Here is a 24,485-nt window from a genome sequence, read left to right as displayed (position 1 = left end):
TCTTGCTGAGTGTTAGTGAAAGCTGGGGGAGGAAATGAATACATTTGTTCTTGTAGAAGCCCTACCGTAGATACAGTTCTAGCCTACTTTGCCTGGGCTTAAATGTGTGGCTAGTCTTTTGTCTGGTTACTTTCTTTGGAGAGATTGGATTTGTAGATTAAATTTGTAAAACAAACAAAAGTAGAAGGGCCTCTTACCTTATCTAGTTGTTTGAAGTCTCATACAAAATAACAATGGTGACTTCTTTTATTTCCCACTTTGACAAAAGAGCTTGATTCCTGGTTATTCCTTATATCCAGTTCCTCAGAACATAAATTGTTGTTTGTATCCTTAATTTTCTTTTTCTCTGCTTGTTTATCATCCATGTGAAGACATTAAGAGACCTTCGATTACTTCCCTCAGTTTAAAAGTGTCAGTTCTGAGTCGGCCACATCTAGGCCTGCCTCTGCATTTCCTTGTTTAAGCAGGATGATACAAGCCTTTAATAGCAGAGATTAACATTTCCCGTTCAAATATGATTCCAGTCTAACACAACCCAAGTCTGGCTAGGGAATAGACTTAGAAAATCTTAGAGAAGTGTAAAATTGTTTTTATGCTTTCTGTAAATATAAATCCTGGACTGTGAGCATACCAGTTATTTTAGGTTGCATTTGTTTGAGATTTTTTTTTTAATGTATTGTTTTTTTATTTTAAATCAATGCAATAAAATATTCAAACACTGCCAAAATATTTTGAGAAAGTTCTTTCTACCTACCTACACTCACCTTTCCCAGGTATGCAACCAGTTGGGTGTGTAACTTTTGATTTCTTCCAAGAGCTTTTAAATAAATGTGTGAATTGTGGGAAGACTCCATCTCCATTAAATTAACTTCTTGGATGGGTTTTATAGTAGCACTAAGTATACTCATAACCTCTGGGGACACCTCTGTGTCGTTGTGATGGAAAGCAAAGGAAAATAAGAATCTTTATACATAATTTACCTTCCCTCTTTTGTAAATTTGTCTAATTTTGTGGAGCTGAATAAACTGAGAGTTGACTCTTCTTAAATGGGATTGGAAGTTATTTTTTCCTGTAATATTTTCTCAGTTTATTATAATTTCTTAAACAGAGGTTGATATTAATACAATCCAAAACTAAGTAGTAACTTCTCAGTAAGAAATCCCTAGAACCGACCCTTCATTCATTCATTCAATATTGGAGTGTGCACCATGCTCCAGATCCTGTGCCGGACACTGAGGGACGTAGTGAAAAACACATGGACAAGGTCCCTGCCTTCATGGAGCTCACATTCTGGTGGGACACAAACAATAACAAGAAAAAATAAAAAGTACTGTGCTCTATGAGGTTGTTGGCCTAGTGAGTGGAGGGTGGGGGTTTGGAGAAGGCTCCTTGAGCATGTGACATTTGCGTGGAGCTCTGAAAAAGGGCCTGTTTGGGAGCTATTGTAGTAATCCAGGGGGGAGGTGATGGTCAGAATAGTGGAAAGAGTGGATGTGAAGAGAATAGAAAGGATCCCAGGTCTATTTTAGAGGTGGCTGGTAGGGCTTTGTGATTGGATATGAAGGAAAAAGGAGAGAGGATAGCGTTCCTAACAAACTTAGTATTTAGTGGGTAAGCTGGGATTCGGTCCAAGGCAGTCTAGCTTCAGCGTCCGTTTTCCAAAGATGATTTGCTAGGTGGTGTGGTTGTGTTGGTTGAGATGAGATCCCCACTCTCAAGGTATTCATACTAGGAAAAACATGGACAAACAGTTACAGTGGAATGCTGAAATTGGAGTGTTTGTGTTTATTAGCTTTGTGATACACAGTAACTTCGCTTGTGTTATTCAAGAAGGCTGTACCAACTGTTATGAACTGCTTTGAATCTTCCAATTGGATGGAGTAAGTAGCATGGCGTGTTTAGGGAAAAGAGGTTCTCAATTGACAACTGAATAAAAGTGAAGACTCCTAAGCATGGCATTCACGGCTGTCTAAATTCTGCCCTGGCCAACTTTTTTCTTCATTGGTTTCACTGTAGCCCAACTGCTGCTTCCTCTCCAATTCCACCCAAATTACCAGTACATTCTCAACAAGGTGCCTTTGGACTGCTTTTCTCTGTATGCTTTCTTCCAACTCAAGCCCCAGCTTTTCTTCATCAGTTGTGAACTCACCCCATCTCGATGTCGGGATCACTTATATGTGACATTAACCTATAAAGTAGTAGCATAATGTTAGCATATATTGATGTATATATTGTCCCCTCTACAAGATCATGACCCCTCGGAGGTGGCAATAAAGGGGAGAATGACCTGATTTTTCCTTTTTAACAAAACGGCCGAGCAGTCTACAAGAGCTACTGGTTTGTGTTTCTGTGGAAATGTAGCTGCATCGTCCTTCTAAGGGTGGGGGTTGTTGAATGGCCTTAGTGGTTGACACGTTTTGATCTAACAGGGTCTACCTGTGTAGTGAGTCTTAATTGCGTTCTTTACTGAAGTAGATAAAGGAGAAAGAAACAAGAACTCCACCCTCAGCAGTAAGACTGCGAATGAATTAAGGTCAGAGACCTTATAAAAGAGGGAATGCTGGAACAGCCAGCAGTACAGAGAAAACTTTGTTTACTTGTCAATAAAAACTTGTGCTTTTTGCAGTTTTTGAACATATGCCATTCTCTAAGGTTTATTTTGTTTCCTCTGTTTCTCTGTAGGAAGTAGCAATAAAAACCCCAAATAAGCAAGTGTTGCCTGATATTTTAGAGGGCTGTGTGTACAAGTGTAAGTGACATTTGGAAGACAGCTTTGCTCTGCTACATCCCTGGGTGGGAATTCCAGGCACAGAAAGAAGTGGTGGGGGAGAGACCTGGAAAGTCCTGACTGTGTGCTAGGTGCGAGCATTTTAGATTGATAAAATAGTCTCCACCGTCAAATAACACACAAGTTAGCAGCGTAGAAAGAAGTCAGTTAAAAAAAAGAAAGCTGTTGGTGAGATAAGTTGCAAAGTAGAGAAATGAGCAAACTTCTGAGGAGATAGAGGAGGAATGCGGCTGAATCCCAGCCGTTACTTAGCTGGGAGGTGGTTGTGCACAGATAAGCGGGTGGTTCATCTGAGTTAGGTGCTGCACAGCGAATGCCGGCTCGTTGGGCCCTTACAGATTGCTTTGCTCTCATTCTTAATTTGTATTTCTGTGGGAACTTCTTTTATATCAGTTTGAATTTTTTTCTCACAAGCTTCTTATCTCCTCTGGTTAATATTCAAAGTGAAAAAGTTACGGGGAAGCCTTCTCATTTGACATTTTTTGTTTGGAGTTTTTGCAGAGGATATTTTGTTACAGTTGAAAGCACAAGAGACCAGGGTGTAATTTCCAGTTTTCTGCCACACTGCGTATCAACTGGAATAAATCAGCTTGTCAACTTGATATTCTCATCCTTAAATGGAATATTTATTGTCACGTTATTTTGAAGACTAAAGGGGATAGTATGTGAAGCTGCCCAGCTTGATGAATGGTGCATCATAGATGTTCAGAAGAAACACGCCCTGTAAAGTTAGCACAATACCAAGAGGCAACATGGCAAATGCACAAGAAAGCTTTGTGATTTGTAAGGTTCCATTGAGATGTTGCATGATAATTTGTCATACTATTAGACAAATGGCTGTGTTTATATTTTGACCTTGTTTCAGAGGGGCATCATGACTTGGCTATTCAATGAAATGTTTCAAAGTGGGCAGAAAAAGACCATAGTTTTTGTATGCATTACAATAGAAATTTTGTACTGGTTAATTGGTGATATATTTCATTGGCATATAAATACATTTGAAAGTTCATTGCAAATATAAACATCGTAGACTGTAAATTATATCTACCATCTTATTGAAACAGATTGTTTATAGCTGCATTTCTACATCAGCAGAGACTTTTTAAAAGAAAGATAGACTAGATCCCTGGTTTTCTTATCCTTTTAATCATTTAGCAGCTTTGAATAAAAAGTTTCACTTTATTGGGTAATAACAATAACAACATTTTTTGGGATGGTTACTGTGCTCCGGGCACTGTGTGAAGGAGCTCACGTAGTCTCATCTCACCGCAGCCCCATGAGGAGTAATTAGTATTACTACACTCATTTTACGGGTAAAGAAATAGGTGTGGAGAGGTTAGGTCCTTTTGCTAAAGTTCATAGTTAGTAAGGTGATGGACTAAGATGCAAATGCAAGCTGCTTGCGAAGAAGGCGAGCACAGCCAGTTCTGTAAATGCATCTGTCCCAACTGAGACAGCTAGAAACAGTCGACTGACTGAATGGAAACTAGTCCGTGTGAAGAATCTTTCTGTGTTTCTGTCTACTGAAGTTACAGTTAACCTTTCCTTAAAAATGAAGTTTGAGTTTCACATAGTGAAAAATTAAAACAATCTCTTGGACAGTGAGATGTTTCTCATCCTTCTTGCTCTGCATTTTGAGTTGTTGGATGGTTGCTTTTGAATAAACAATTTGTTTTTAATAAAACTTGTGGTCTCACTACAGCCCAGTCAGAGCAGACCCCCACCTGTCCTTGGCAGACTCATCCTCCCCTGACTCTAGTGTCCCCAGGTCCTTTCTCTCCCTGGGCGGCCCGTCCTGCCCCACACCTCCCCAGGGGGCCTGTCTGGCTCTGGCCGCATGCACCAGCTGGCCCCGAGGCTCCACATTAACGTCTGACAGATGTCTCCAGGTCAGGATGCTCAGAGTGGTGCTCTTCTCCCTGATGGTACCCACTGATGTCCACCCCGACGGCCACACCAAAGCCCCCAGCGTCGTGCTTGCTTCCTCCTCGCTTGGCCCCATCCCCACTTGAGCATGTACCTGTTGGAAGAAAAGCAATTTTTTTGATCAAATACTTGGAGGCCTGTGCTCTTGGTAACTATTATGTTACAGTCTAGAGGAGGAAAAACTACCCTCTTTGATTCACTGCTGGGGCCTGCAAATTAAACTGACAAGAGCCAAATCAACAGGAGAAAAGTCATACAAATTTTATTGATATTAATATTTTTACATGTGCTGAGGCCTCACAGAAAAGAAGTGAAAACCAAAAGACTCGACTTAGGAGTTTATCATTTTAACGAAGAGCGATAAATTGTGGAGACATGACTAGACAGAAGAAAAGGAGGTTTGGGCCCTTAGGGCTGGTAAATTGTGGGCAGGTCACTAGGAAATTGTGGAAAGGTTTGCTATGCAGACATCTCAGTGCTGTCTCTAATCTTTCTGGTACTTTAGAGGGAACACTGTAGGAGTGGAAATGGAAGTCGCCTTTGCCAAAGGAAGTTTATGCCCCACCTTTTGGCAGAAAGGGGAAGAGCCGAGAGCTCTTCCTGCATGTGCTGTTTCTCAGTTGCCTTCAGCTCGAAAGAATCCTTGTACCAAAGTGGTATAGTTTGAGATGGCATATTCTGCTCCCCTTCAACAGCATCATCTATGTTTAAGGACAATGAAAGAAATTTAAAAAAAAAAAAGATCATCATTCGTTTTGCATGCTGAAAGACAATGGATATTATTGAGATCAGTGAAGACTTTTTTGCAAAGAAAGAATGCTGTATATCTGTCTCTGTAGCCTTGTTAGTCGGATCCTCTACTGTGCTAAATGTATGGTTTCATTTCATTTTACTACCTCTTCTCAGGATACAAAAGGGGGAGTCTTCAAGCAGTTTTCGTGTCGTGGGAGCAAATTAAAAACAGTGTAAAGATATGGTCAAGGTGAGGGGAAAGGAGTCTACATCTGAATTCAAGCCGCCTTTGAGAGCCAGTTTGTGCAAGGGAAACAAGTTTGACTAAAGCAGAATAGTAACTAGTGTGTCAGTTGCAGTGAAGATAATTACTCACAAAGCGTTTTTATTGTCTGCTTCTGAATTAATAAAAAGAAATTGTTCTTTTTCTCTAAAGGGACTTTAGATGAGTTTTAAAAAAATGGATGGACCTAAAATTACTTAAAGAATTAGGAAGAATTAAAAAAAGCCATATGTTTTATGTGCCTTGTTTTGAAGGAACAGATTACCTGCAAAAAACAGTGATTAATGTAATTTAAAATATAAATACTAGAAGATTCACAGAATTATGCCTTTAAAAAGTCACTGGTGCATTTAAAGTATTTTGCTTAAGTTTATTCCAAAACACTTTACTGTTGAAAATGAGGTATAGCTTTATGCACTTGTGAAAAATAAAAGTGCAACTTAATGATTCAGTAAGTATGTGTTGAAAACCATCTGGGTGCTAGGCTCTGGGGGTAGAAAAATGATGAAGTCCTGTCCTGGCCACTGAGGAGCTTACAGGTATTAAGGGGGACTTGACTTGTGAATAAGTTTACACAAGGTGTCCTTGGTGCTCCCATTGGAGTGTGAATGGGGTTTGTCCTCATGCGAAGTGGGGAGTGGTTGATCCTGGTGTCCGGTTAGAAGGCAGGAAGGCTGCAGTGAAGAGATGAGTTTAAGGGAACGCTGATGTAAAATGATTACAATGAGAGGGTGCAGGTGGGCTTGTAGATAATCATAATCGTTTAATAAGTTGTGTGGTATTTTGTAGTTCTTATGACCGTTTTTAAATTTAGAAAACACTACAGCTATCTCATTAGTCATATACTTGTTAATATGATAGTAATAACTGTCCTATTATTTTGAGAATCTGCATTCTTAAAACTTTTTCTTCCTCTCCACGTTAGTAAATTTAAAAACAAATGACCTTTCCACTTCAATGAATGGAAGAAGTTTGATAATTTTCAGTTAGAGTAAAATGCTTTTCTTTGAAGCTTTGGAAATCAGTCAAGTGAAGGACCTTAAAAACTGCGTGTGTTTGACCCATACACATTGTGGTTACGCAGTCCTTTCTTTCTTTACTGGATGTTTATTTGAAGTACTTACTAATAATTTGCAACTGTTACAGCAAGATTTACAGTTCTTTTCTCTTTGCTTTTAGAACTTTAAAAATTTTGAATATGATGGGCTATCGGTTTCTAACTTCTTTCTTTTTTTTTTTATTTCTATTGAGTTCCATTTATAGTGACAAGTGAAAAAACTTAAATGAGGCAGTCAATCCAAATATCTACTTTGAGATCCTAAGTTATGTTTTGTCAAAGGCTTACCGTCTTTTGCATTTCCCTTGGAAATAGCTTTTATTTCAGTGGGGCACTAAGCATATGTAAAAGTATGAACTGTGGGTTTGTTTTCCCTTCAACCGCTGTGAATTAGGATTTTGTTCCTTTCTGAGTGATCTGCAGTAGCGCTACATTCTCCGCATCTGTTCTGCTCAACTGAATCATCTTACTCCAGCTGCCACTGAAGATCTGTTTCTAAATACGGAACATGTTTGACTTGGTTACTGAGCTAATCAAACAGTACATTGAAAACGTCCGTTGTGTGGAAGCCCTTTAGGAGTGGGGAGGGTTGGTGAGCCTTAGAGGGATCGCAGAGATGGCCTTTTCTTCAGAGCTTTTGGTCGTGTTTATGTCTGCACACGAAAGTGGAAAACTGGCATTTGAAGGCCAGCATGGTGTAGTAAAGGGACCAAGCCAAAAAGTGGAGGTGTGGGCTCTTCTTGCTGGTGGTGCTGTGAACTGATGACGAGTCATTGAACAACAGCACACCGCGGTTTCTGTGTGCCTCAGCCTACTTCAGTGTGCAGTCAGAGAGCTGGACCCGAGGGCGGCCAGGCGTCATTCCTGTGCCAGGGCCCGCACTGAGTGTCTTCACTCCTGGGAATCGTTTACCATGACAGGAGATGATTATACTTAGTTTTGTGGTTTCTTTTCCACCCTCACTGTGCTTGTTTTATTTTAAAATGGGATATATCTACCTCTATAAAAGGTAGAATTTGCACTGCTATGTTTTCTATGGTTGATGCTATAATCCTGTGAGAAATGTCTATTTTATTATTAAAACAATTATTTCTGACAAAAAATTGTATATATTTAAGGTATGCAATGTGATATTTTGGTATATGTATACATTATAAAATGATTACTACAAAGTAAAAAAATGCCTTTTAATAACTTATTTATTATTTACCTTCAAAGGCTGCAGCCTGGCAGTCTCTTAATCAAGCTCAGAGCAAGAAAGGGAATTGGATAGTTCAAACATCGCCTTCAGCTGGAGGGCAGGCAGGTTGCCAAAGAGTGGTATTCAGGTTGAATCAATTAAACCACAGCCTTTAAATGCGAATATGCTAGCCAAGGAAGTTAAGCCAGAAGTACTCTCTCCTGTAGCGGCAGTGCTTTAAGCCCAGGGCACCATACTCAGTGGTCTCGGACCAGTTCTGGCTGATCGGTAAGAAAATGGGGATTACTTACAAGCCAGAACTCCACTTTTAACCCTGCTCAGATCAAACTGTTGGTTTAGGGTGGGGTTTTTTTTTTTTGATCACTGATAAACTTCGTTAATAAAAAGTTATTGAGCAAATATTTAAATGCATATTACTTGCATAGCACTGTACAGTTTTCTAAGGAAGGTTATAGAAGCCTCAGTCTGAGTCCCTGGCCTCCAGAGCTTTGTCATCTAATTCCATTTATCGACAGAGATGTTGGCTTCTTGTCCTTTTCTTTCTTCTGTTAAGATATTAATGAGTAGTGTTGTGACCAAAAGATAATCACAGTGGATATCTAAAAGATTAAAAGCCTTAGCTAGTTCATAATCCTGCATAATCTGTGGTGACAAGATGAAGAAACAAGCATGCCATGAATAAAGGAATAGCAGTCATTTCTTTGAAGTCTTTATAAATATACTTCTCATTTCTTTAAATAACTTATTATGAAATATTTGAGAGATACAAATACAGAAAGACTCATATAACAAGCAACTGTGATACCCGGTTTAAGAGAGAAAACAGGACTGCTGGAGCTGACACCTCCTGCGTACCCTCCTCTCTCACAGCCTCCTCTCTTCCCAGAGGGCCCCCTTACCCTGGACTCCCTCTGTTCTTTAGAGACATATAGAGTCTTGATCATGGCACTGTGTTTCCCTATTACTTACAGAGTATAGTCTTAATCTCTACTTGATGCTCAGGAGACTTTTTTCATTCTGGTTCAGATTTCCCTTCTGGTCTCCTTGCTCCAGCTCACGAACTCTGCATGCAGCCTGTGTATTGACCATGACACTGCTTGGTGTACCCCAACAGGCCTCGGATGCTCCCGCTTCCATTTCTTTGTTCATCTTTTCATAAACATTCTTCCTTTATCTCGTCTGCTGAAATTGCACCTAATGAATACTACTTCTGCTCTGGAATTGACAGTTCTTTAAAATAAAATGTACTGTATTTTCATAATATTTGCATTAGGTCTCATTTCAGTTATTGTTTACATGCCTGTCTCTTCAGATAGATAGAAGATACACCGTATGAACAGTATTTCAAATATTGTAAGCAGTCAGTAAATGTTTGTTGTATCTTTCTCATGAGGATATTGATTATTCTGTTTTACTTTATGACCATCAACCTACGCTACACTTAACTGCTTTGTAAACATTTGCCATTTATGGTCTCTGGTTCTTCTAAGAGAAATCTAATTTTGTTAATCATGGATAGAAATATTCATGACACTGTGTTTATCAATTTTTTGACATTGTCCTATTTTGTATGTTACAGTAGTACATGTTTTAAAATATCAAAATAATATTTCTTTTTGTTTTATCTTTTAGATATTGCTATATGGAGACTTGCCAAAAAATAAAGAAAATATAATATATTTAGCAAATCATCAAAGCACAGGTTTGTATTTCATTTGCGTGAAACTTAGGTTTTTCTACGGAAAGTACGTGGGCATTCAAAGAAAGACTATATATGTTGTTATATATTTAAATGAAAATTTTTTCTTATTATTAAAACGTGAATTTCTTATGCAGATATTATACATGACCTTGTAGTTTTGTGATTTTACTTTTTAGAAAGTCAGGAATGTGAAAACTGTGAATTTTCCTGAACTTACCTTCACCCTCTGATGGGTATAAGTAAGCTTTTTTCTTTTTTCTGTTTCTTTGACTAGCTCTTTAGTCTAGGCATTCTTTCTTCTTGTAAGTTATGTTTCTGGAAGTGGAATTGGTGGGCCAAAGTGGATATGCATTTTATATTTTTATTGTTAAGCTGCAGAAAACTTGTACCAGTATGTAAGTACTCATTTCCTAAACACTGTATGACTTTCTAATGTCTGCAGTTCCTTTTGCCTCTTCAAATGTTTTGGTTTAATTATAGCTTACTCCTCCATCAGAGGAATCATAGAAGACTCTGGTCTCCAAAATAGTGCAGTATATATTTTAGAGTAGATTAAGGTACTTTTTTAAAAAACTTTTTATTTTGAAATAATTATATAGAGTCACAAGAATTTGCAAAAATAGTACATAGAGTCCCATGACCCTTTCACCAAGTTTCTTCCAATGGCGACATCTTACATTAACTATTGTACAGTATCAAAACCAACAAAACTGACATTGGTTAAGGTACTTTTTAGTTCTCCAAATAATTCAGTCCAAAAAAAAAATCCCACTTCATAATTTCTTCAAACCTGTATCTGCTTTTGATGCACACTTTCTAAATTCGATTTCTGTTACTTAAAAAATACCCAGGAATTCAAAGCTAAAAACAACCTGATCAATGGTAATACCTTAGTGGAAAAATCACTTATGCCTGTGGCTTTCATTTATCTTCCTTCTGTCAACTGTGTCTCTTCATGATTTTGTTGCTTTTATTACTACCTATGCCTTAGATATGGTAAATCAAGTAAAAGAAGTTGAAATGCATTTTTCTCAATTTAGCTTATTAATGATTACATTCAGTTTTATAGGACAAAAGTTGACGCTACAAAGGGTTGATAGGAATTTGGATGTATCTGTATTTCCCTGACTTTATTAACACGACAGGTTCAGACTATTTGCCTTTGGTACGTTTGACTTTAGCAAAGCAACCAGCCTCATGATCAGTGTCTACTTCCACATCTGGGCTATAAAGCAGCCTGACTTAGTTCCTGTATTTTGACTGTTCCTCCAGACATACTGGTCTTTTTACTACCAACACAGTCCTGCTATTCCCATCCTGTTGTTGATGGCATGTTTCTACCAGGGTTCCAATATCCAACTAAAAAGTATGTATGGGCCCAGGGAAGGGAGTGGCTCATGAGAGCCAAATTTCCATTATATTGAGCCACTGGTTAATTTCATTTAGAGTTTTCTTTCTGATTAACAGGATTCTCTCTTAAAATTCCTTGTTCAGGTTCCCTGCCAACTTTCCTTTTTCTAGGTTTCAATGGAAATACTGTTCTAGTAACAGAGCTGTGGTACTAATGTGAACATGTGGAATAAGTACTCTGAGCATTCCTGGAGGTGGTAGTAGTAATAGTAACAATCAAATAATATCCACTACTTTTGTTTGTGGGCATACCATGTGTTGCCCTTTGTGTACATTACTTCTAAATGAGGACTTCTGGGAAATCATTTGGAAGGAAACAGATTTCTTTAATTATTCTTCTTGTGTTTGGAACTGGAAGGTAATATGGCAAGTGTGAGCCCTACAATCAGCCTCCAGCTGACCTGAGAAAGTTACATTTCTCCTGCAGAGAACTGCTTCTCCAGCCCCCCCTGACCTCTGAGCGCCCGTGACTTCCTAGTGCCCGTGACTTCCTAGTCCCCGGTCCTGCCCCAGGCAGCCTTTGGGATTGGAGGGTTAGAGAAGCTTATTTTATTTCTTGTTCATGCCCGTGACTTCCTAGTCCCCGGTCCTGCCCCAGGCAGCCTTTGGGATTGGAGGGTTAGAGAAGCTTATTTTATTTCTTGTTCATGCTGCTTTGGGATCACTTTGATGGTTTGTGACTTTGCATTTTATCCCTGAAATAGTGTCTTTCAGGAAATGCAAAAAGAAAAAAAAAACCCACCAACAAAAAACAAACAAAAAACCGGAATTTGTATTGTTTAAATGTCTGTGGTTGATATAAAGTAATTTTAAAATTCTAATAATGTTTCAAAGCATATTCTTAATAGAGTCTGTGAAGAGGCCTTTTCTGTTTGTGTGAAGGAATGCTGGAATTCACATTTGGGTCATTTGTGCACTAATTGGGTTGTGTCTTTGCAGTTGACTGGATTATTGCGGATATTTTGGCCATCAGGCAGAACGCTCTTGGACACGTGCGCTATGTGCTCAAAGATGGGTTAAAATGGCTTCCGTTGTATGGTTGTTATTTTTCTCAGGTAACGTTTTTTTCATGCTTTTTTCTTTATATGTAGCTTATAAAAATTTTAGATTTGATTGAACATAAACTTTTTATAAATGTATGGGGTTTTTGGTTTATTTTTATGGGATTAATAGCTTATTCTAAATTGAAATAATTGTATTTGGCGTTTTTAATGGTGTGTATTTATATACATGTCTGATAACCCAGATAGCCAAATTAAATTAAATAACAAAAATGCAAATGTACAAAAATCTAACAAATAGGAAAATTTAAATGCATAGAATTTGATAGACGATTACCTTAAGCAACTAATAATAAAAGTAATTATGATCTGTAGTATGTAAAACAATAGTAAGCTATATATATAAAGTGCTTAGCATGAGTGTCAGGTAGGTAATAAATATTCAATATATATGATTTCCCAGAATGCCCTTTAAAATTATGTAATAGCTGTCATGTCATGAAACTCTGTATAACAGTCTCTTTTATATTCAAAAGGGGATTCCTAGCCTTTTCCTGTGCCATGTCTAAATAAATTATCTGACATGTAATTTTTTGAGTGTTGTGTGAAATTTATATGGAAGACATGCTTGTTAATATAATTTTCATAATTGACTAAAGAAGAAAGGCTAAAGTAATGGTAAGCTCTGAACATATGTAAATCTAGAAGTCATCTCATGAACAAAAGATAGCAGTACCACCAATTCATGCTACCCACAAGTTGAATGACGAGTGTTATGTTGTGTTTGAAGTCAGTGCTTGAATACTCGTTTCCTCTTTCCTCTTTTCCTCAGTCTTTTAAAGGAAAATAAAATTCATATAAATTTTGATGAAAAGTATTTTAAACTACTGGGTGCATATAAAAAATGGCATAGATTATGAAGTAGTGGACTTTATGTCAAGAAGTGAATTTTTCTAAAAAGGACTTGTTTTTCACAATTTGTATGAAGCAGAAATAATTCTATTCACAACTAGTTATTTACAAGCAAAATATGAGGAAACAGACTTTCAAGTTTTGCATTTCTTAAAATTATTGTATTTATAAAATACTAAGTTATTTTATATATATAGAAAAATACATAGATATACAAATATTCAGAAAACTAAGCATTTCCAAACTGCCACCTGTGGACATTGTAAGGTGTAGTTTAACTTTGGAATACATGGCAGAGTTCTGCTTGCCCTCCCCCCATCAATCCAAGCAGGTGTCTTGGGAACCTTACTGTTGTGTTAAATTAAAAAAAAAAAGAGATGTCATAGAGAGCTTTTGCTTATTTAAGCCCTGTGACGATAAGTAGAGATATGTAACAGCTGTGACTGACCTCTCATTTAGCAGTGATGTTATTTATAACTGTGCATCTTTTTATATTCTTGTGTAGTAAAGCTGATGGTATTTTAAGTAGGTCACAGTCGAGTATTAAATAATATATGAATTAAAAATACTGTTCTTGTCTTTAGTGGAAGAGACTGTTCTCTCCCAGTGGTTTATTGTTACATTTTGGCTTGTGTTTATTACTTCTTCCTTAACTGTTTTAAACACGAAGGTCACTGTTATACTTCAGTAATATTTAAAACAGAGTATTTTGGACTTCATTAGTCTTTCCTATAAAATGATGAACATGCCTATGAAATTTAAATGATTTTATAGCAAATATAATTGCTCCATAATTAAGGCAACTTGAGGAAGTCTTGAAATTTAGAAGTAGTAGTGGAAAGAAATGTGGTTTGTCTGAGACTTTGCTGCTAAAGCACGTTCTTCTGTGAACAGGAGTTTCGTTGGGGTAAAGTTTTTTATGTGGAGGGAAGAATATTCATGAATAGGTTCTATAATGTTTTAGAATTCTAAAGGAATAGGAGGTCAAAGCACTTTTTGAATAAAAAGGCAATTTATACCCAAAGTTCCCAGTCAGGGGCTTTATTGTCTCAGTTTCCTTTTTTCCTTCATTTCCGTTTTACTGGGATCCTTTCTCTTGCCCTTCTTGACCTTCTCAACCCCAAGACAGGCCGAGTTCTCGAAAACAATCAGCAGTTTTATGAAATATTTAAAGAATAGTCTTAAAAATTCAGAGCCCCTAGAAGGATGCCTAGTTTGGGGGATTAAGCCATTTAAGGAATGATCTGGGGAGTTATTGCAAAGAGTAGACTGGGGATCTTGGATCTTTCCAGAGAACATTGAGCTCTCATGATCAACCTTGGAAGCTTTTTAGTCTGTGCACTTTCCTCACTTCAGATCAAACTGAACGTTTTAGAATTACTCTGGAGGCTCCTGAAGCGCATTGGAGCTTTGGCCGGGGTTACCTTGTAGCCTGACTGTGCCCTGGTGACTGTGAAGGCCCCGAGAATTTTGCTTCAGTTTTTGACAGAACAGAAGTGCCCTGTTCTTTTTTCTCTGGGAGAGAGGATCAAAGCAATGTGGGTGTGCTCACCATTTACCCAAACTTGGCAATTTCCACCTTCAGCCTGCAACGACACTGTATTTGCTTCTCAAACCATAAATTTGGTCAACACTTATCTGCTCAAAATTGTGTTTCCCGACTGCATCAAGTCCCAGTTCCCTTGCATGACGTTCATGATGTACCGTGACCTACCCCCTGCAGTCTACCTTTCTGTTTCTAGCCTGGATCTGTTTCTCACCTCCCTCTCCCTCTTCAAGCTGTTCCTTTACTTTAAGAGAAATACCCTTTCTGCCTTTGCCTTTAAGGTCCAGTTCAGATGCCGTCATGAAACCCTTCCTGAGCCTAGCAGTCACTCTCTTTCCTCTGTCCTGCTTTTGTGTTTGGCTGTCTTTACGATAAAACTTACCAGATTCTCTTCATAGCATACTTGTATACAAATTTATGTATACATATGTATATACATAATAAGTCAGTGGAACTAATCAGAAAGCTCCTTAAGATACGTGGTCTTCACTTCTGTAGCTTCCATATACCTGGGAAAGAACCCAGATGTTTTTGAATTAAAATAGACTTTTAATAAGCAAGTTAAATGGTAGGGAAGAAATGGTATGTAAAGAATAGACGTAATGTCTTTTAAATAGTATGTAAAGAATAGACATAATGTCTTTTAAAACTTGGGGATGTTTTACATTGCAGTGTATGCATTCTGTGGCTTTCAATTCTAAAGAGATGGTGAAGAAGGAACCTATTCTCGTCAGTCCCCTCTATTTGGGTAACAGTGACAGGCATTCTGTAGAGCGCTTTGAGTTTATTCTCTGCTCTCGGGCGAGCCAGTTCCTGTGGGAGGAACCGTGACCAGATTGGAAGGCCACCTCTTCTCCTCTCCCCTCTACTGTCCTCTCCTTGCTTCTCTATGTCCATTTCCTTTTACTCATATTCTTGACTAAGACAAAATCAGAGTCCCCCAGTCGGTTTATCTTACAGAGGAATTCAGCTTAGCACAGAGGATCACAAATAACATCCCGGCCCGATGCAAAGTTCCAATGAAGTGCACTTATGAAGTTTAACTGGAGAGACCTTAATTTTTATGAAAGTCCTGTGTTAGTCTGCTCGAGCTGCCATAACAAAATACCACAGCCTGGGTGCCTTAAACAACAGAACTTTCTTTCCTCACAGTTCTGGAGGCTGGCAGTCCCAGATCAGAGTGTAGCAGGATTGGTTTCTCCTGAGGCCTCTCTCCTGGGCTTGTAGAAGGCTGCCTTCCCCCTGTGTTTTCCCTCTGCGAACACATCTGTGTCCTAATAGCCTCCTCTTCTGCTGGACTAGTCCCATTGGATTAGGGCCCACCCTTAGGACCTCACTTAACCTTAATTACCCCCGAAAGACCCATCTGCAGATGCCGTCACACTGGGGGTTAGGGCTTCAACAAACGGATTTTAGGGAACGGAATTAAGTCCACAACAGTGCCACATAAATATCTAGTTGGGCCAGTTTTTAAAATCCCTAAAGATCGTGAGTGTTGACATTTTAAGGACACTTTTTAATGATTCTATAATAAGTCAGTAGAAAAATTGAGAGCTGAGATCCATCTGATTCATTTTGTTTTTGATTTAAAAAAATATATTTTTAAGAAAGAAAGCGCTTTTATTTTCATTTATTTATTTTTTTGGTGAGGAAGATTGTCCCTGAGCTAACGTCTGTGCCAGTCTTCCTCTATTTCGTACGTGGGACGCCACCATACTTACTTACTGAGCATGGCTTACTGAGTGATGTATAGGTCTGTGCCCGGGATCTGAACCTTGGAACCCTGGGCCACTGAAGTGGAACACGTGAACTTAACCACTGCACCACCAGACCAGTCCCTTGAAAGAAAGCATTTCAAAACTCACTGTTCATGTATTTTTCAGTACAGTGTAGCATGCAGTTTTATTTGAATTATGTTAAAACATAGCATTTTCAGCTAAATGTTCTTTAGATACTAATATTTGAATGCATTAAATATAGTTTAATTCCTAAAATGTAATTTTATTCTTTACTCTTTTGGAGTGAAGTTACCTTTTTGCTGACTGGCCATTGGATATTTTAATAGTAAATAATTTTCTCCCCCAATTTTTTTTTATGTGGCAGCATGGAGGAATCTATGTAAAGCGAAGTGCCAAATTTAATGAAAAGGAAATGAGAAACAAGCTGCAGAGGTACATGAACGCAGGAACTCCAGTAAGATTATGCTCGTTTTTATTATTTTATTTGCCAACTCTCATTTTTCGATTTAAGAATCAAATTAGAATTTAAGAATTGTTTTGAAAACGTCTTATCCCGTGGGTCGTAAATCATTCACAGTTTTGCCGAGGCAACAAAGACCCTCTAAGTAGAGGTGGGCAGCCCTCTCTGGCCGCCAGACGGACTGCTGCACACGATTCGGTCTTTGCTGCTGCTTGTCAATATTGACTTAAAGACGAATAAAAGGAGAACATTTGGTTTCTGTAGTCTATAAATAGAAAACAGAACTGAGCTTGTAACCTTACACTTGAGCTACTTAAGAGCTCCTCTAACTCCTCGTCTTTAGTACCAGATGTAGTTTTAGAAGAAACAACTGTTTTCTGTCTCTCAGTATAAATTTGGATTTCTTGTATATATTGAGTTATTTGAAAAGCCAAAAATAGTATGAATATCTACAAACACGGAATCATTCAGTGTAAATATTATTTTATAAAACTTTGCTCCCCAGAAAGGAATCTTAATATTCTCTTTGAAGAATGCTAATTGCTGCCAAGTGGCCATCCCCCGGCTCCCTCTGAGGACGGACGAGCAGGGCTGCAGTGACTCCTGGAGCTTCGTTCAGGCGCTGCGTGGGCGCTCCGTGGGCGCTGTGTGGGTTTCTGTTCTCTTGCTCCGAAACTTTAGCTCAGGGCACAAGCTCCTTTCTTTTCTCCTTTCTCGTCCCCTCTCTCCTCCTCCTCTCTCTTTGCCTTCTCTCTCTTCTCTTCTGTTCCTCACCAGGGCTCATAGGTGGCAGCCAGAGCTCATATTTAAGGAAGACTTTTCCATAGTCAGCTGAGGAAGTCCCCTAATGTTCAAGATTTTTACTTGTAAGCATTCTCTAGTTGTTTTTACATTATGAAATTGCGTCCTGTTTTGGGATGACCTGGAGTGTTATTTTTCTGTTAATCTTCAAGCTTGTCTTTGTTTCTTTAAATACTGAAGGCATCATTTAAAGATGTGTTTAGTGATTTCAGTATTTGAAGTCCTGTTTAAGTTTGTTGTTTTCTGCCAGTTTTTGCTCATAGTACTTTCTTTCCTTGTGTGCTTGGTTATCTTTGCTTGCTGCTGATTGTATGTGGAAGATTATTTGTAGACATCGGTTGAAGCCTAGTGCCTTCCTCCAGAGAACAATTGCATTTGCTTTAGCTGGGCCCCTTAGGCTCCTCTAGTCTGGGCCCACCGAAACCAGATTTGGAGCTTGAGGTTAATTGGGCCGCTCAGGCAGTGCAGCCCAGGTTGCAAACCCATGTGACACCTGTTGGACATCTGGTTTACTTTTATGCTGGGAGTGTAGCCTTTGGTGGTCCCTTCCCTTCTGGTTCATGCTTCACATTTCTGCTTGATTTTTGTTCTCCTCATCTTTTTATTTCTTTTTTGAGGAAGATTAGCCCTGAGCTAACATCTGCTGCCAATCCTCCTCTTTCTGCTAAGGAAGACTGGCCCTGAGCTAACATCCATTCTCATCTTCCTCTACTTTATATGTGGGATGCCTACCACAGCATGGCTTCCCAAGCGGTGCCATGTCCACACCCAGGATCCGAACCAGCGAACCCCGGGCCGCCGAAGAGGAACTTGTGCACTTAACCAGTGTGCCACCAGGCCGGCCCCTCTCCTCATCTTTTAATCTGTTAAAACAGAAGCTCTGTTCTGTGCTTGCTTCTGCTTTACTGTGTTTGCTTTAATTTTGGTCTTAGCATCTTGCCAGGTCTTTGATACTTTTAAAATGATGTTATATCCAGTTTTTAAAAGTATTTCAGTAGAAAGGTTGGTTGAAATAACCTAGTCTTTCACTTTGGGCTATCAGAGACCCTTTCTGTTTTTCAAAGGCAAAAGTCTAGCTTGTTGATGTTCGTGCAGTTGTGTTGAATAATAGACTGGCAGGCTCAAGAGGCAGTGCTGTAAATGGTGTCACCTGAAGGTCGCTGTGGGTCCAACGCCTGGTTTCTTAGTATCTGGATGGCCACTTCATTTGTTAATAGTTAAATGCTATGAAACTCATATATATTTCTCAGATTCTTCATGATTCTCTTTTGTTTCTGAAAGCTAATCAAGTCATTGACAGGGTAGAATATATTTATCAAGTCAGCTTTCGTATGGTTTAATATGCCTCATAGGAATCTGTTTCATGATTAAATCAGCTTTTCTCATTCAATATTAGTATTATTTGAAAGGCTGCAGAATTTTGTTTACAAAAAATATGTCTGTATTATAAATTACTAAGAAATACATTTCAGTAATTATTGCTGGGACAGTTGTGAGTACAAATGAAACATATATGATAAACATAACTACCTCATATAGAAGTCATTTAGTCAGCGTTTGAGCTGGTACAGTTCATGGCACAAGTAGAGAGTCTTGTGCCTTGGGGTTTTTCTCCAACTTTTGCTCAAGTTCCTTTTCAAATGGAAGGCAACCTAGTGGGTAAAAGTATTGGCTTTGAAATCAGATTTGAGTTTAAATCCTGGATCTGCCTTTTAAACTTTGTTACTTTGTGCACGTCACTTAGCTTTTCTAAGTTTTAGTTTCCTTATACGTTAAGTCTGTTAATAATTACCTAATTTTATAGCTAGGATTAAATAACATGTTTGAAAATTATACTGATTGTATTAGTTTCCTATTGCTGCTGTAACAAATTACCACAAACTTATTGGCTTAAAATGACACAAATTTTGGGTATGACAGCAAAAGCACAAACAACAAAAGCAAAAATAAACAAGCGAGACTACAGCAAGCTAAAAAGCTTCTGCACAGCAGAGGACATAATCAATAAAATGAAAAAGCAACCTATGGAATGGGAGAGAATATTTGCAAACCACGTGTCTGATAAGTTTCTAAAAATCTATAAATCTATAAATTTCTAAAAATTGATGAGGAAGTCATGCAGAAGAACAAATAACCCAACTGAAAAATAAGCAAAGGACTTGAATAGACACTTCTCCAAAGAAGACATACAAATGGCCAACAAGTGAGTGAAAAGGTGCTGGACATCACTGATCATCAGGGAAATGCCAGTCACAGCCACAATGAGACGTCGCTTCACACCTGTTAGAGTGGCTATTACAAAGTCAAAAGATAACAAGTGTTGTTCAGGATGTAGAGAAAAGAGAACCCTTAGATACTGGAAAACAGAATAGAAGTTCCTCAAAAGATTAGAAATTGAACTACCATATACTCTAGCAGTTCTACTTCAATATATATCCAAAGGAAATAAAATTACTAGCTTGATGAGATATTGCACTCACATGGTCATTGCAGCATTATTCATATTAGTCAAGATATGGAAACAGTCTAAGTGTCCATCGACAGAAATAGATAAAGAAAATGTGGTATATGTACACAGTGGAATGTTTTTCAACCTTAAAAAAAGAAGGAAATCCTGTCATTTGCAACAACGTGGATGAACCTTGAGGGTATTATGCTAAGTGAAATAAGGCAGATAGAAAGAGAAATACTGCATGATCCCACTTATATGTGGAATCTAAAAAAGTTGAACTCATAGAAGCAGAGTAGATGGTGGTTACTAGAGGTGGAGGAGGTGGGGAAAGGGGAGATGTTGGTCAGAGCGTACAAAGTGTCAGTTATGCAAGAGGAATGAGCTCTGGAGATCTAATATACACCCTGGTGACTATAGTTAAGAATAATGTATTGTGTACTTGAAACTTGCTAAAAGATTACATCTCAACTCTTCGTACCACACACACAAAAAATATGGTAACTGTGAGGAGATGAATATGTTAATTAGTTTGGTTGTGGTCATCATTTCACAATGTGTATGTATGTTAAAACACCACGTTGTGCAACTTAAATATACACAATTTTTTTGTGAATCATACCTCAATAAAACTAGAAAAATTAATAACACAAATTTATTATTCTAAACATTGTGGAGGTCAGCAGTCCAAAATGGGGCTCGTTGGAATAAGATCAGACTGTTAGTGGGCTTGAGGTCCTTTCTGGAGACTCTGAGGGAGAATCTGTTTCCTTGCCTTTCCAGCTTCTATAGGTTGCCTGCATCCTTAGCTCGTGGCTTAAGTCTTCAAAGTCAGCAGTGGCTGGTCTGGTGTTTTTTTTTTTGTTGGCTGTCTCCCTGATTCTGACTCTTTGCCTCCCTCTTTCCTATTTCAGAACCCGTGTGATTACATTGGGCCCATGTGGACAGTCTAGGATATTCCCATTGTCTTGAGGTCCAATGACTAGCCTCTTAAATCCCCTTGCCACATAACATAACATATGCACAGGTCCTGGGGATTAGTAGTGGACATGTGGGGGAGGGGCATTATTCTGCCTGCCGTACTCATGCATTTGTGTGGCTAAATAATTGTCTTCTGATCATTCATATACCCCTTCCATAGTCAGTAATAAGCTCTTTGAGGAAAGAGATAACTTTGTGTCCTGCCACACTTTTGTATTCTTTCTCTGTAAATGTATAGTGGAATTTTTAGTGAGTTGAATGTTTCTGATTATAATTGTAGAAAACTTTTTTAAAAAGTTGTTACTTGCTAGAATGGATTAATTTGGGGGCACAAGGCAGAGATGCAGTACCTTTTTTATATTCTGTACATCTCAATATGAAGTAGATTTTTATTTAAAGAGAAGACAGTGATTAAAAGATGTCTAGCTAATCAAAATTTATTTAAAATTCTGTGACATTATTTCTATATACACGTGCCTGCTTTGAAACTATTTAGTAAACTGGATAGAATTTTTAAAAACCAGAAGGGAAGGAAACTTAGTATGTATTAAGAGCCTGCCACACAGTGCTTATGTTTTCACATATTTCCTTTAATCCTCACAGCAACCCTGAGTCTTCATTTGTGAATGAGAAACTGGGACTCAGTTAAAAGAAAATTAACTTATCCAATGCATAGAGAAATGGCTATTTTTATTTTTATTTATTTTATTTTTATTTTTATTTTTTTTAAAGATTTTATTTTTTCCTTTTTCTCCCCAAAGCCCCTCCAGTACATAGTTGTATATTCTTCGTTGTGGGTCCTTATAGTTGTGGCATGTGGGACGCTGCCTCAGCGTGGTTCGATGAGCAGTGCCATGTCCGCGCCCAGGATTCGAACCAACGAAACACTGGGCCACTTGCAGCGGAGCGCGCGAACCCAACCACTCGGCCACGGGGCCAGCCCCGAGAAATGGCTATTTTTAATAGAAGGCATCAGTTCAATAGTTGGTTGCAATTTGAACACAGTCGTGTGCCACATAATGATGTTTTGTCAACAATGGACTGTGTGTACAACTGCGGTCCCCTAAGGTTAGGCCATGCAGCCTAGGTGTGTAGTAGGCTGTGCCATCGAAGTTTGTGTAAATGCACTATGCAATGTTTGCACAACGATGAAATCACTAACGATGCATTTCTCAGAACACATCCCCGTTGTTACGTGATGCATGACTGTATATTTAAAACTCTTAAATGGCTTTTTTCCTTTTGAATAGACTTTTAATGTGAAATAGCTTGCTAATTTTCCATTAGAGGATAAAGTATCTATTTTTAAAATGGTTTATTACATCTTGAATTTAGATTTTCTTATATCGAAGGTGATTACTAAAGGAAATAGAATCTCTGGTTCCTTCCAAATGAAAATTAGCAGAATAGGAGATTTATATGAACACTAGCAAAAATCTTCTGCATAATGTGGTTTGTAGCATTTTGTCTTTTTTTTTTCTCTTGTCCTCATTACCGCCCTGTCCTTACGTAGGGATTTCAGTTACATTTTCCTAATTGGGAAGCGAGTCCAGAAATGTCAGACTGCCCTGTTGGAATTCTTTTCACGCCCTGGTGCCTCAGTTTTAGTGCTTCCCCTTCCTCTGTTGCCACCTTCTCCAGTTCCAGGCTGGAGAAGATAGCTGCCTTTTCTGTCAGCACTTTGAAAGTAATAGCAAGGAGGTTATCGGATGAGAGCACCTGAAGGAGGAAAAAGTATTACTTTAAGGTCTTGGCTCTGCCTCTTGCTCTCTGTCGTGCCAGGCTCTCGTTCGAGAGCCAGGAGAACTGCTTTGGCCTCCTCACCTTTAGAGGCAGCTGTTTCTGAGGATGCAGCATGCAGAGTGACGGTGGGGAACACGGGTCACCCAGCTCATGTCATGTTACTCCTCTTCCCGCTAGATATGTCATCACAGATTTCTAAGGCAGATCTGTTTTAATTTTAACAGCAAATTGCAATATGATTTTGCACCAAGCACTGTATTGAGTAGATTATGTGAATTATCACCTTTTATTGTTACAGTATCTCTCTGTGATGCAGGTATCACAGTCATTTCATTTTATAGACGAGGAAACTTAAGGGCCAGCGAAGATCAGGAGTTTACTCAGGGTCTCAGGGCTTGAAGTGGAAGGTGTGGGATTGGAAGCCAGGTATTCAGACTGTTCTCTACTTTTTCTCTAGTTATATTCTTTGTAAATATGATTTCCTATAGAAGATCACTTACTTTGTGGAGTAGTGGCCGTAAAATAACTTTACATTTATCCAGTGACTTTAATAATTCATAGTCTGACTGCCAAACTATATTTTACTTTTGTAATGTAACTTTTATTCTATGTAATAGTTTCTTTTAGAATTTGGAACCTACTCACTGACTTGTTGGGGGCAGGGGTAGTAATGGGCTTTGGAGTTTTTTTTTTAATTTTTAAAAATTGTTATACTTCACATACTGTCAAATTCACCATCTTAAAGCATATAATTTAGTGGTTTTTCATATATTTGCAAAGTTGTGCAACCACCACCATTATCTAATCCCAGAACATTTTCATCATCCCAAAAAGAAACCCTATACCTATTAGCACTCACTCCCTGCTCCCTCCTTTTCCCCGCCTGAGACTAAAGACTCTGTGTAGTAACTTTTTGTCTTGTCTAATTGTTTTATGCCATTCTTGCACTTCCACATTTAATTACACTGGCCTTTTCGTAGTTCCTGCAATGCTCCAAGTTCTTTCCCACCTCAGAGCCTTTGCTCACAGTGCATCTTCTATCTAGTGGCTCCCTCCCTGTCTCTTATGGAAGTATTATCAGTGAGGTATGATTGATGCAGATAGTTACAGTATAGAGTTTGATGAATTTGGTATGTGTATACACCCATGAAACCATCACCACAATCAAGATAATGAACATACCCAGTACCTCCAAAGGTTCCTTGTATGTCTTTGTGCCTGTTCTATCCCAAGGCAATCACTGAGCTACTTTCTGTCACTGTAGATTAGTTTGTATTTGCTAGAATTTTATATAAATGGAATCATACAGTTTGGACTCTCTTTCTGGAGTGTATCTGGCTTTTTCCACTCAACATAATTATTTTTGAGATTCATCCACATTATTGTCTGTATAAATAGTTTCTTTTTACTGCTGAGTAGTATGTCACTGTATGAATATACCAAAACTTGTTTCAGTTTGGGGCTATTGAAAATACTAAAAATGCCTAAGAATATTCCTGTACAATCCTTTGCATCTGTGACTTGACATTTTATATTCATAACAGTGCCTTGAAGAACAAAAGTTTTTAATTTTGCTAAAGTCCAATGTATTGATTTTTCTCTCGTAATATCTACTGTTTGTGTCCTATTTTAGAAGTCTTTGCCAAACTTAAAGTAACTAAGATTTTCTCCTATGTTTTCTTCTCGAAGTTTTATAGTTTTAGTTTTACATTTAGATCTATGATCCATTTTGAGTTCATCTTTGCATATGGTGT

The 24,485-nt window shown here is 38.3% G+C and overlaps 1 protein-coding gene across 2 annotated transcripts in view; it reads left to right on the top strand.

Moving 5' to 3' along the window:
- The window catches only part of AGPAT5 (1-acylglycerol-3-phosphate O-acyltransferase 5), a 51,342-nt gene that overhangs the window by 1,076 nt on the left and 25,781 nt on the right, over positions 1–24,485 (top strand). Inside the window, exons 2-4 of one of the 2 annotated variants that reach the window (XM_008514515.2) lie at positions 9,620–9,689; positions 12,039–12,154; positions 16,662–16,751. In XM_008514515.2, coding sequence (XP_008512737.1) covers positions 9,620–9,689; positions 12,039–12,154; positions 16,662–16,751 — 276 coding nt within the window. The remainder of the gene's footprint in view (positions 1–9,619; positions 9,690–12,038; positions 12,155–16,661; positions 16,752–24,485) is intronic. The other variant, XM_008514516.2, reaches the window with a different exon arrangement.

Source organism: Equus przewalskii, chromosome 28 (genome assembly GCF_037783145.1).
Source record: "Equus przewalskii isolate Varuska chromosome 28, EquPr2, whole genome shotgun sequence".
NCBI classification, from domain to species: Eukaryota; Metazoa; Chordata; class Mammalia; order Perissodactyla; family Equidae; genus Equus; species Equus przewalskii.
The sequence above is the reverse complement of the archived record's forward strand: the minus strand, read 5'-3'. Positions and strand labels throughout refer to the sequence as shown.